The sequence below is a fragment of the Brassica oleracea genome, chromosome C4 (assembly GCF_000695525.1).
Source record: "Brassica oleracea var. oleracea cultivar TO1000 chromosome C4, BOL, whole genome shotgun sequence".
NCBI classification, from domain to species: Eukaryota; Viridiplantae; Streptophyta; class Magnoliopsida; order Brassicales; family Brassicaceae; genus Brassica; species Brassica oleracea.
In genome coordinates, this window is record NC_027751.1 from 36,034,170 (window position 1) to 36,047,864 (window position 13,695).

Consider the following 13,695-nt stretch of genomic DNA (forward strand, 5'->3'; position numbering starts at 1 on the left):
GACCAACTTAATTTTCTTAAGATAAATCATCTTAGTGAGACACGTGGGTAGAAAAAAATGTTGTAATGTTTTTCAATTAATATATAAGGGATAATTATAATCATCTATCATCTACTAGTAGCTGTCCCAAGAGAACCTATTTGGCAAGTCAGGTTTTGAAAAGAGATATCTCCAAAGTGAATTCATGTTAGAGGACATGAATCGAAAATCCAAGTTTTTGAAAGTATTTATGATCCGATATTTTTATCCGAATAATTAACTATTTGATCTAATTCGATATGTACCTATCTGGATATTTGGTGTACGAATATCCAGAAAATTTATGTTTTAATTGGATAACCGATTCGATACGTACATATATTTTTTTTTTAAATCCAAAATAACATAAAATAATATTTTTTATTATAATTTTTTAAAAAATATTTAATTTTAAAAACTCTAATAACTTATGTAATCAGTTTAATAAACAAATATTGTAAACTTGCATAAAAAGTAATAATTTTATAATTTACATATATAATTTTTAATATATGTATATATATGCATGTAACACATTAGATCAAATATATTTTTTTATAAACAATTATTTGTGATTTGCTTCGTGTTTGTAGATATTGCATATTAGTATTTGTTTTATTTCGTAAAGTTACGAAAATTTGATTTTTTTTTTGTTTGAATCAATCTAGATAACGAATCAAATCAAAACTTGCAGATATTTTGTCCCATCCTAGTACTAACACCAATCCGCAATAGAAGTAAACGGTCTACTTTTCAGCAAAGAATGATCATCCATCAGACAACTTTCGTCAATCTTATTAGTCAAAGGTTTTTAAATCACACGTTTAATCAATCGTTGTATCCAGTTTGACTAGTATTTGTATTATTGATCGTTTGTCGGTTTGATGTTTTTGGCCGGTACGTGCATTGTTCAATCGTTTTATCTTCTTCTCAACAAAATAGATTTTTCTTCAATATACAAATACTTTTCTGTAGCTAAAAGTTTGAATATATATATTCCGAATTACAACAATCTCTATAACTTGATGTAATAAATATATCAAAACTTGAATAAAATGGAAGCTAAGCATAAGTATGACGATCTTCCTCAAGATTCGATTTAGTCATTCATACTCCAAGTTTATTAGCAATAAAAAATCATTTCAAATACAAGCGCTATTAACTTTCTAATTAATGGTTAGAAAAAGAATATGCGACTTCTCCACAAGTTTATGAATCCGAGGTTACTAAAAGTATTCTTCATATTTTCCGATCCTGGCTGCCGGAAAAAATAGGACCTAAGCAAAACATATCAGCTAATGGGACATTTAAAGCCGAACTATTCATGGATCTTGAAGCCCTAATCTCTGTAGAATTCATCTTCTGCAAACTCTTCTTCTTCTTTTTCTGTGGATCACTATTGCTCCGATGATATTCTGAAGAAGAACTTGTCTTCTTGTTTCTCATCGAGTAGCCGACAGATTTGCTTCTGACAAGCCAAAAACCACACCCAAAACTTGGATCATCTGAGTCAGAGTCTCTCGTGTCCGATTTTACAGCTAGGGTTTTAAGCTTGCTTTCGGTAGAAGTAATCTCGTTCTTCTTGGAGGGCTTGGCAGACGCAGTGCGAGAGAGGTTTTTCCAGTTGGAGAAGAGCTCATCGGCGTGAGAAAACCGTTGTTTCGAGTTCTGACGAAGGCAAAAATCGAACTCTGGACTTGAATTGAGACAGGACTGGTCTGACTCTGATCGAAGAGGGACTCTCTCTTCCGAATGATGAAGATTTTGAGACGATATCAAGCTTCCTCTGTTTGTATGGCTCATCGTAAGGATTACGAAAATAAGCTACTTGATCTTTTTTTCCAGAGCTGCTTGATATTTTTTTTATGAAGAATGTCTTAACAATTGTGATGTACAAGTTATATATATACACGTCATTTACGTCAACAAAATTCATTGTTTGTTTTTGTACTTTTAGCATTCTTTCAGTCATTTTTAATTATCAAATTTTGATAGAACTGTCGACTTATGTTACACGGTTTTTACTTTACGAAAAATTAATATGAGACATTAAAGTAGATTACATAATATGATATATGTTAAAGTAACTTTGTAAAACGAAAAAAAGTTAGAAAACTAAAATCTAACTTGGAATTTAAGTTTTTTTTTTATTGGGTGTAGGAAAGACTTTGACTTCAGCACTGATATTTTGGTTCGACTTTGAATAGTTGTAGTCGTAGGAAGGGGGTCGGTCGAGTCCACATTTCCAATAGTTAAACAGATTAAATGTTCACCTAATTACAAATTATAATAACTCGTTACTTTTCATAAATAAATATCATTTTGACACTTTATCTTATTACACAAGAAATATCACTTAAAGTTTTAATGATATTTATACATATTATAATTTTAATAATGATTACAAAATGCTTTGATCTTATAAATAATTTTAATTTATTTCAAAATTTATTAGTTAAATAAATATAATTATAAAATATAATTGAATTTTAATTATTTTAATTGATGTGAAAATGTTAAAATAACATTTTTTATAAAAGGAAAAGAATATTATTTATATCTAGAAAATGATTTGATTAATTCTTTAATATTAGTTGTTGTATAAGTCACAAAGAATAATACACACTTCATTGATTTGTAAACTAATGAAGCCCTAATGAAATTAATAATAATAATAATAATAATAATAATAATAATAATAATAATAATAATAATAATGGAGCCTTGTAACAATGAAGCATATTTAGTGATGACAGATACGCATATGCCTAATTCCTTATAAAAAAAATTGACATATCTGTGAATCCTAAAATTCGCATTACGTATTTGAGAGTGATTGTTTTGTATAAATGAAAAAAAAAAGAAAAAAATAATGTATAAATTCCAAGCACAACCATGTAATCAAGTATGATTTGACAAAACAATACTAATATAGAAGCTATCGACTTACAAGATCGATGATATAAATAAGAATAAACAACAAAAGTGATGAACAAAAGAGAGATCAATGAATATATGTGGGAGAGGTCGATGTCTACTATGTGTGTGTTGATGAACGTGTCCTTCATCTTACTCTTCCTCTCCTTTTTTTTTTTTTTTTGAATATCAAGAGGTTCAGGGTCAGCCCATAATCCCCTCCCCTCTAAACCCAAAACCACTGTATGTAATATAAGTTTTGTCCTAGGGGACCTCTGACACTATTGACTAGGGGTGGGCAAAAAAACCAAACCGAACCGAATCAAACCAAACCAACTGTACCGAAACCGATTCAAACCGAACCAAAGTTTATTTCAAACCATTTGGTTGAAAATTTCTCCAATCCGAATGGTTCGGTTCGGTTCAGTTTTAAACCGAACCGACCGAACCGAACCGAGAAACTGATGTGTTTTTGTAATTATTTAAATTAAAAATATTAGTAATACCGATATACTAAAATTCTAATATCAAACCACATATTTTTCAATTTTCATAACATATATTCTTTTAACCGAATATGTATTCATTCAAATATTTGATTTAAAAGAAATAGAAAAGACTGTATTTTCATATTCTTATATATGTAAACATGGATGTTAAATCTAAACCTTAAACCTAAAATTTTTTTTTATTAAACACAAAAGTTCTTCTCCACAGTCACATGGAAGATGATTTATTGTAGGCGTTTAAATAATGATGTAAGAGACATTGATGATTCATTGGATGCTTTTAAATAATGATATAAGAGACATTACTAATGATGTTGGTTTTTTTTTTTAGTAAACTTTCATTTGTTTTAATTCTTATATACTTTTTGTGACTTTTAAATGTTTTTGTTTCAGTTTTATATTGAATTTAGTTCACATAGTTTATGTTTACATAATTTATGTTTTAAAACATAATTTCTCTTAAAAAGTTAAACTAAGAAGAACCTAATTAAACTGATCCAAAAAATAAACCCAACCAAACCGAATATAAACCGAACCGAACACAAACCGAACTAACTATAGTTAATTTCAGTTGAAAAAATACTAGAACCAAACTAACCAAACCGAACCGAACCCGAAACGAACCGAGAAAATAACCGAAGTACTCACCCATTGACATGATTTTTTTCTAGTTGAACTAATGACTTTCTATTTTCTCCTTTTATATTCATCCTTCTCATTTAGATTCTCTTATATCTTCGCCTTGGTCTTGTTATCGGGCCCCGGAAATCTCGGGTTTCCCTCTTTCTTCTAGAATGAGTCTAAGGTCAGCATTGAGCTCGGGCTCGATTAATCACCATCACTAATATAAACCTAACCGAACACAAACCGAACTAACTATAGTTTATTTCAGTTGGAAAAATACTAGAACCAAACTAACCAAATCGAACCGAACTAAGAAAATAACCGAAGTGCCCACCCATTGACATGATTTTTTTCTAGTTGAACTAATGACTTTCTATTTTCTCCTTTTATATTCATCCTTCTCATTTAGATTCTCTTATATCTTCGCCTTGGTCTTGTTATCGGGCCCCGGAAATCTCGGGTTTCCCTCTTTCTTCTAGAATGAGTCTAAGGTCAGCATTGAGCTCGGGCTCGATTAATCACCATCACTCTTTCTTCCACGACGACCTTCGATCTTCAATATTTTCGTCCTGAGGGGAAATGTTCCAAGACTTATCTGAACACTCTGAAACCTTATTCCTTTTAGTCCGTGTCCAACATTATTGTGAAAACCTCAATACACATTACTCTTAGTGCACAGTAAAGAATGTATGAGTGGAGCATTAGAGCTTAGGACCATGTATTTTTGGTATTTTATGACTATATTTGGCTAATTTTTTTTTGAAAGTACATGTATTTGCAATCTAGTTATTCCGGTGAAAAAAGTATTGAAACGTAATTTATTCTCACTTTCCAGCCAGAAACCTTTGTACACATACGTCAGAGTAGAATATGAACATGTCCAAGTCACCAGTCCTACCAATTTAGATCATTTTCAAGGAGAATTGGTCTTACCAAGTTTTTTTTTGTCTTACCAAATTCGAGAAAGTAAGATACCAAATACTTGTTTTGGTTAGCTATATAAATATTAATAATTAATGGTTTGTGGTTCAACAAACGCATAAAGTTGATTTTTCTAGCATAAAAGTCTAAACTTGTATTGTTTTTATGTTACAATATATGGACGTGTACATAAGTACCACCAGTATATGACCATTAACAAACATTTAGGAAGTTGATTAGACACGTGCTGAAACTGAATGCCATGCATGGTTTTACACAAACTCTAAAACATTGGATGAGACTCAAACAGTGAACAAAACAAGTAATATACAAGTTTTTTTTTTTTGATCAAACCATTCATTAATTAGGAAGAAACAGAAACAGAGTTTAGCCACCAGGGCCAGAGTTTACAAGATCCTGAAGACTTCTCTTTGCCAGAGAGTCAGCTTCCAGGTTAAAGGAATGAGAGATAAACATAAAGGAGATAGATTCGAAGTCTGTGCAGAGAGCAAGGATATCACTGAGAACACTTTGAATCTCCACACATCGGCTTCGGTTGTTGATACAATCCATGAGGATCTTCGAGTCTGAGCGGATATGCAGAATATGTGTCTGGTAGATGGACTGCTGAGGCACAGTACAGTGGATTCGGCTTGGTATAGATAGATGGATCAGGATTTGAACAACTCTTGGGGTTGAGAAAAAAAGATAATCATGTGTCTTCTTTGCATTCAGAACGGAAGGCATTTATTTGGGAAATGAAATCAATGCTACAACACACAGATTGTCAACATTTTGGGACTGTCTGTAAGGATATTGTATCGACGCTTAAGGACCCCAAAGCATGACCGAGATTCTCCACAGAGCTAGGGGAGGTAGCATTACTTCAGAGACAATTTTCGGATTTCAAGATTTCCCATATACTAAGAGTACAGAATCAGACAACATATGGTTTAGCTAAGATTGCTTGTACGTTTGATCATATTCTACATTTTGTTGGTTGTTCTATTCCGACCAGGATCTCCAGACCACCTCTAGTTTGAGTAATAGAATACCATTTTGATGTAAAAAATGAACAATTAGGAAGTACGAAAGAGGAATTAGATTTCGTATGATTCATAAGTTCAATTTAGTTCTATTGTAAAAACAGCTATGTAGACTGAGTTCAAGTATCAGATTCTTTACTAGCAATAATTTATGAGGAAAATATTATAGATGGAGTTCACCATTGCAACAAATGGCTTTGGGGATACGACAAAGAATAATTCATTCAGGTTATGGTACAAAAGATTGGGAAGATCCATGGATCCCAACGATGCCAGCAAGAACTGCCAGATCCATTGCACATGTTGCTCATCCTATGATTATTGTGAGTGATTTTATTGAGGGTATTACAAAAATATTGAAGGTGGAGAAACTGAGGGACTTTATCACGCAAGAGGATGTCCCTTTGGTTCAATTCTTTCCCACAAGTCAGTCAGAGGAAGACATTAATTTTGCTGTAACTATACGATGCAGGGATTGTACACTGTCAAATCGGGATATTGGGTGGCAAGGAATATACTTATCAAGGAACCTGATGACATATATTCAGATCCTAGGATAACACAATATCAAGCCTTTGCTTAGAAAGTTAACACTCCTCAGAAGATACGTCATCTTCTATGGCAAGTCATATAAAGAAGACCTACCGGTAAACATGAATCCAACACGTCGCCATATGAAATATGATAATCATTATCTTAGATGTGGAGCTGAACATTAATAATAAACATACTATTTTAGTGTCCATGAGCTCTTCAAACTTGGGCCTTAGCATCAATGCCTTCTTCTCCATTGGTTATCCCTGTTACCAATGTATATACAACGATGGATTATCTTTTATGGCGTAGGAACGATATCATATCTCAAAAGTGGATATAGGTCTGTTCCATGGATAATACAATATATTTGAAAGATACGAGAAACTTTTCGGAGGACTCAATAAGGATCTCTTGGAGACTGTTAGACATGTAGAAGGAAAATACCAAACATGTTTCGAAGCTAAGAAAAAAGGGCAGATAAACAAGAAGTGAAACAAAATCATCTACTCAAGTCGTACGCTTACAGGAGAGATATGTATGATCGACGGATCATGGACTCGTAACTCATCTCTTTAAATGTTATGGATGGGCTTTGACAAAGTTGAGAAGCAAAGTTCAGCTTATGGGAGCAAAGAATCAGAGGGGGAGAATGACATCGCTACATGCGGAGGTTGTACCACATTAATTGTCCATCACTGACAATAGCTTCCTTGCTTAAACAAGTCCAACAAGATTTTTATACGCGTTTTAAAAACATGAAATGAGTATTGTAAAATTTTAATTTAATTTAATAAAGATAAAATATTGAGTTTCAATTATTTTTTTTGCTCATATATATATGTTAAAAATTTTTATTTATGCATAGTGGTAATAAATATGTTTAGTTTATTTGATCTAGAATTATTAGATTTTAATAATATAGTAGAAACTCAATAAATAAATATTCCATAAATTAGTAAACAATATAAATTTTACTAGTTCAGAGTTGGGCCAGCGTAAAATATGACACAATTCGATAAGATAAGATAATATATATTTTTTAAAAAAATATATAAATATACCGCTCCAACGTAAACATAAAATAATAATTAATGTATATTAATTATATAAATATATTTTATAGTTTGTATTTGTTCATACTGAAATTTCTTTTAGTTTTCCAAGAAATTCTAAATATTTTTATGTTATTTTTATATTCTACACCTAAAATTCATCTACATTCACGTAACTATTTTCCATACACCATATAACCTAATAAGAACAACATAAAATTTTTAATTCATATACCGTAAAATAAAATATTTTTATTATTTACATAAAATAATTTTTTTTTTATATATATATTAATAAAATGTCAAAATCACAACATTATTAATTTATCGAGTTTGTTAAGCTGGAAACTTCTATTACAGTAAAAATTCTATAAATTAATAATGTTATAACTAAAAGAATTCATTAATTTGCAGAGTTATTATTTTAAGAGAATTCCCTTTTATATTTATATTAAAAATGAAAAACATATTTCATTCATGATATTGTTAAAGTTTATAGATATAAATTTTAACTATTTGTTAGATTATTGATATACTTTATGTATGATTAAAACATATCATATAATACACATTTATTTTATATGTAATTCGATAAAACTAAAATTAGAGATGAAATTTATTTTGAAGAAAGATACACAATAATAGTTTTCTATATGTTTATATAAAATTTATATTATGGGAATTATTAATTAATGATTTTAATGAGACCATATATTTACCTAAGAGTTTTCTAAATACTATCATTTTATTATTTTATCGAATTATTTCATAATTTACACCGGTCCAACTTGAGATTGGAAAAAAATATTAATTTTTCGAGTGTTAATTGTAGAGTTTCTACTGTATATACTTAACTACACGAGTTTTTCATTATTTCTTGTATATTCTTAACTAGGAATTTTTCCCGCACATGCGGGCATATTTATTTAATAAATATACTATTAGTTTAAAGATCAAAAAAATTAAATAAAAATTAAATTTATAATATTTTATGAGCCTTTCAATTTCTTAATTTTTATTGATTTAAAAACATTATTTTGGATAACAACATTAATATCTTGTATTTTAAAATATGTTGTTATCTTGAACACATTTTTATTATATAAGATTTGTAAACAATGATATAATTAAATAAACAAATATATAATTGTTAATATAAAGTAATGTTATTAAACCAAATTCTAAGAATTAACATAAACTACAAAATCTCAAAATAAATCAAAAGCACAAGAATGTTAAACCAAACTCAGCCTTACATATTATATTAGTCAAAGTAATTAATTATATTGTAAAATACTTCCTATAATAACTAAATTAACACTCAAACAGACCAACTATGTTGACAAACAAGACACTAATATGTAATGTATAAATATTTGGTAAAAATAAAAACAAAGAAATATTAAATTTTCAACTTAAATAACAAATACAAGTTATTCTTGCAAATGAATGATAAGAATAAAAATGAAAATATCACAAAAATCAAGTTAACAAACAAATATTAATCATATTTATTGCTATTGTTTATATACTTCTTTTTAGTATTTTAATACTAAAATAAATTTAATAATTTTCAAAAATATGCCATGACATATTATGTTTACAAACAAATATAAATCAATTTTCGTTATTTTGTATAAAAATATTTATAATATTTTAGTACAATGATAAATCTAATTATGATATGTGTATATATAATACTAATTATAAAAAATAAATAAATAAGAAATAAAGATGTAGATGAACACAAAATAAATACCTGGAATTATCTTCTTTTTTCGTAAACGTTTTCCATTTATTTTTGAGATATTTTTATAATATTAGTTTGTAATCAGTTAAATAATGAATTATATAATTTATTTATTAGATATTAAAATTTTAATTAGTCAAATTAAAATTGTTTAATGACTCAGCCTAAAATCATGGAGAACATGACAAATAAGCAAATTCAATTCTCAAATAATAGTATAGATTCCTCCTATTTATAAATCATATGTAACACCTATTGAAACAATATAGAATTTCATAAAATAATAACAAGATTTTCAAATTCGATAATAAATGCATATCCGTTTGTATGTGTTTAATTTGTACGTTTATATTTAAAATCGATTAGTAGAAAATTAGATACACCAAAGTTCTTATCCACAAAATACATTGAAAACATAGTACAATAACGCATTCAAGTATTTATTTTTAATAAAATTAAGTTAAAATTCAAATATGTTAACTAAATATTGAGCGAAATAATTTTTATATTTCACGGTAATGATTACGGTTCAAGTATGGATTTGCTGGTATTTTCTTTTTCTCTGTAAAATTCATTAAATCAAAACAGAGATTAAGTACATTGTGATAAACGAAGAAAGAAGATAAAAGAAAGTCTCCTGAACCTAAGCCCAAATAAAGGAAATCACCAAAGAAACTAAAACGAATTAAAAACAAACATCAAACCACAACACACAACACAATCCAATGGAAATTTCAACTTTCAACTCCGACTACAAACAAAAAAGGATGATGATCAAAGAGTACTTTGACAGAACCGCTTTCTCCATCCCACAACCGGATGACAGTCACAGATGGAAGGAAGCCACCAACGAAAAAGGGAGGAATCTAAAAGCAGCTTTCCAGAATAAGCAAACTGATATATCACGATTTTTATGGGTTTTGACCATGATATAAGTCCGGTTTAAAATATATATTATATATTTCGAATCTGCTTTAGAATTTTTCTAGGTTCATGTACATATTGGAGCACTTTGGAGAGTTTTGAGCCATTTTGGAATCTCGAGAGTTGGGATGCTGAGAAATGCAAGTCGGAGTTGGAGATTTGGTCTGGTGTTGGACAACACCCTTGTTGTACAAACAAACTGACACAAGTTTAATGATGTTTCAAAAAATTACACATTGGCTTTGAAATTTTCCTTAATTGCAAAGAAGCCCCTTAACGTGTTTTACACTATATTATGTTTTCTTAAGCCATTGTTTAAGCTACGCTTAATTAATATTTAGAGAGCTTCGAAGAGAAAGATCAGCACTCATTCAGGGATTGATTTGAAACTCCAGTGTATCTATTTTTAACTTAAGGCAATTTATTCAGACTTTAACTATGCTTTCTTTGATCATGTCTGATTAATCACTTTGTTAGATTTATAAAAAAATTAAGTTTATAATAAATTGTTAAGTTGTTTATATTGCTAGGGTGATATATTGATTTCTTCATCACTGGTTGATCTTAAAGATAAATTTTAGAGTAATTAACTAGAATCATGATCATATGATAATTGATCTATGCAACAACATTATTGATTACCTGAAACTATCTTTGATAAACTGAATAACTATTTGCAAAGAGATTTGGTTTATTTCTCCGAATTCTTTAATGAAAGTTATTCGGAAGAAGTTCACGGTGAGGGGTGTGTACCCGATTTGCTATGCTTCTTTTCCGCGAACAACTTAGGGTTTCTCCGCGATTTCGGGGAGATCAACTTTTATTTTCCCAAAACAATTTCGCCAGGTTAGATAGATCCAATCTTTGTGAGGTTACATAGATCCAATCGTTGCCCTTTTCTATTAGGGTAGAGAAAACGCGAGCTTGTTTTGGTTGATCTTCTTGTGGAGAAGAGTTGTGACTAGGTTTTCTATTTCGTTGAGCGCTGCAGTGTTTGCGTTAGCGTTGGCCACAGGAGCAGTCACTGATGGAGTTGTGTTACCAGCTTTGTTGTCGTCGTTTGAGAGTGTCAATGCAAGTCGTGAGTTTGTCTTTCGTATTTGCAAACATGTTTCGAGCAAGCGTTTTGCGGCCGAGTGAGTAAGAGTAATCTGCCCCCTCCTTCTAGCGCAAATCTGTGGGAATCAAAATTTGCAATGTCAAAATTCAATTTGTTAGTGGAGAAATATAGAAATTCTCGATTTTCCATGAGGATGCGGATTCTCTGCAAGGGCCAACGACAAGTGATCAAATAAACGTGAAAAATACAGAAAACAATAAAATGAATTAAGAAAAGGTAGATCTTCATTTCAAATTCGCTTAAGAGCGTAGCGATTATTACAAGAGATTGTAAAAGCTTCGGCGACAAGAGCTGTCAATAGATCATTCTAGTTCTAGTCACCTAAAGCCTTAAACCTAATTGAGTCACAGCTCTTTAACAAAAGACAAAAAAAGATACAAATAAGGTTTTGTTGATTTTGGACTGAATCTTTGGTACGGTATCCTCTCAGATTGATATATTCTTTTAAACATGTTTATAATTGGTAGGTATCATATCCTTTGATACGGTATCCTATTCTGCTCACGTTCTTGTGGTTTAAATCATGGCTTTATGCATAAGAGACACTCAAGTACCTTCTCGTCTTCTCTCCAGTATATCGTACAATCATCGATGCAGACGTCTATCATTTTTGAAAACAACCCAAGACTATAAATTAATTTCTAAATCACATAATAAGAATCATCAAACAAGTTATCTTCTGGCAAATAATCTTTAAGCATCTCAGCGCATGCATCCATATAATTCTTAGGTAAATTATCATCAGTTTTAATATTCATAATCCTAGTTGCTAGAGACAATTTAAAGAACCCTTTTATACAGCCAATGTAGATTGGCTGATTTGTAACATCTAACATTTCATAAGACATTTTTCATCGAAGTTAGGTTCTTCAACATTTACAATTTTTTTAGTTATTGTTAATGTAGTTTCTGAAAATGCAATTGTAACCATGTCGTGAATCCTATCATGATCTACCATATGATCCTCCTGATGTTAATTATTTTAATCATGCAAATGAATCAGTTCTTCGTTACCAGCATCCTTATAATTAATATTATTACTACTAGGTTTATTCCCACCATAATCTTCTCCACGTTGAAACTATATATAGTATTGTGGTGCAAAACCTCGATATACAAAATGGTTTCATACATTTTCACTACGAGTAAAATTTTGTGTTTTGCACTTGTCAGAAAGAACATCTTATCGGTTTCATGTGTGATCGATCACTACCAGTGAATATTTATAGACCATAGAGAAATTCCTTTGACATTCTCCTGTCAAAATATTTGTGCATATAAATCCAGTTTCGCCATAAACATTGCAAGTGTTGGACATTTTTCCTATGTTTCACGTATTTGTATATTTATTTTTTGTTCGTGTGCTTCATTCTCAAGAGAAAATGGTATCTAGAAAATTTTCATCATTGGTAGATAAGAATTTAATAGCTCATTAATAAGAAAATGATTTACAAATCTTTTACACCGCTCATTAATTTACGACGAAATTTGTTAGGGATATAGCCTATTACAAACATATTTCCACCTACCACATCATTAGTACTTGTACATTCATGTTAAAGAATTGTAAATTCTTTCCTCGCAGAATGGTACTCTCTCTGTTCCTAAATATAAGATTTTTTAGGTAAAACACACTTATTAAGAAAGTTACATTTTGTTTAAAATATATCACTAATATTTTAAATTAAAAACTATTCAACCAATTATAAAATAGAACTATTAAATTTGACTGGTTACACAGTTTTTGATAAACTTAAAGCTACCTAAAAATATGAGAACATCCTACATATTGGAACATAAAAACTATTCTAAACATCTTATATTTAGGAACAGAAGGAGTAGTTACTTTGCAATTTTTTTGTGGTGAATTTTTTTTTGATGTTGTCGAAACATCACTTGTGTTTTTCATTGTGACATTGTTGTCACTGTTATGAACCAGATTGTGGATGGCTCATAACCAAGAGATTATGATTTGTAATCTTTCCATTTATCTATGACGGTGTAATCTCCTATATAAGGAACCTCTATGTTATGAATATAAATAGACTTTTCCATTACTTTTATAACACGTTATCAGCACGAAACTCTAAATCCCTAAGCCAATACCCAAATCGAATAACCCTAAAACCCTAACCCTAGCCAGCGATCCGACGAACCCTAAACCCCGATCGCGTCTCTTGTTCTCTCATCTGTTCCAGCTCACGTCCCCAATCAGCTTCAGCCCAAGGCGTTCCTGATCCTAGTTCAGACGTTCGCGACCCGAGAGCAGCTCCAGCAC

The 13,695-nt window shown here is 30.3% G+C and overlaps 1 protein-coding gene across 1 annotated transcript; it reads right to left on the bottom strand.

Moving 5' to 3' along the window:
• Positions 1 to 1,022: 1,022 nt before the first annotated feature.
• Positions 1,023 to 1,876, bottom strand: LOC106341006. The gene has a single exon (XM_013779823.1). The coding sequence runs from the start codon at positions 1,819 to 1,821 to the stop codon at positions 1,258 to 1,260; it is 564 nt and encodes a 187-aa protein (XP_013635277.1). The 5' UTR covers positions 1,822 to 1,876; the 3' UTR covers positions 1,023 to 1,257.
• Between the last annotated feature and the right edge of the window lie 11,819 nt (positions 1,877 to 13,695).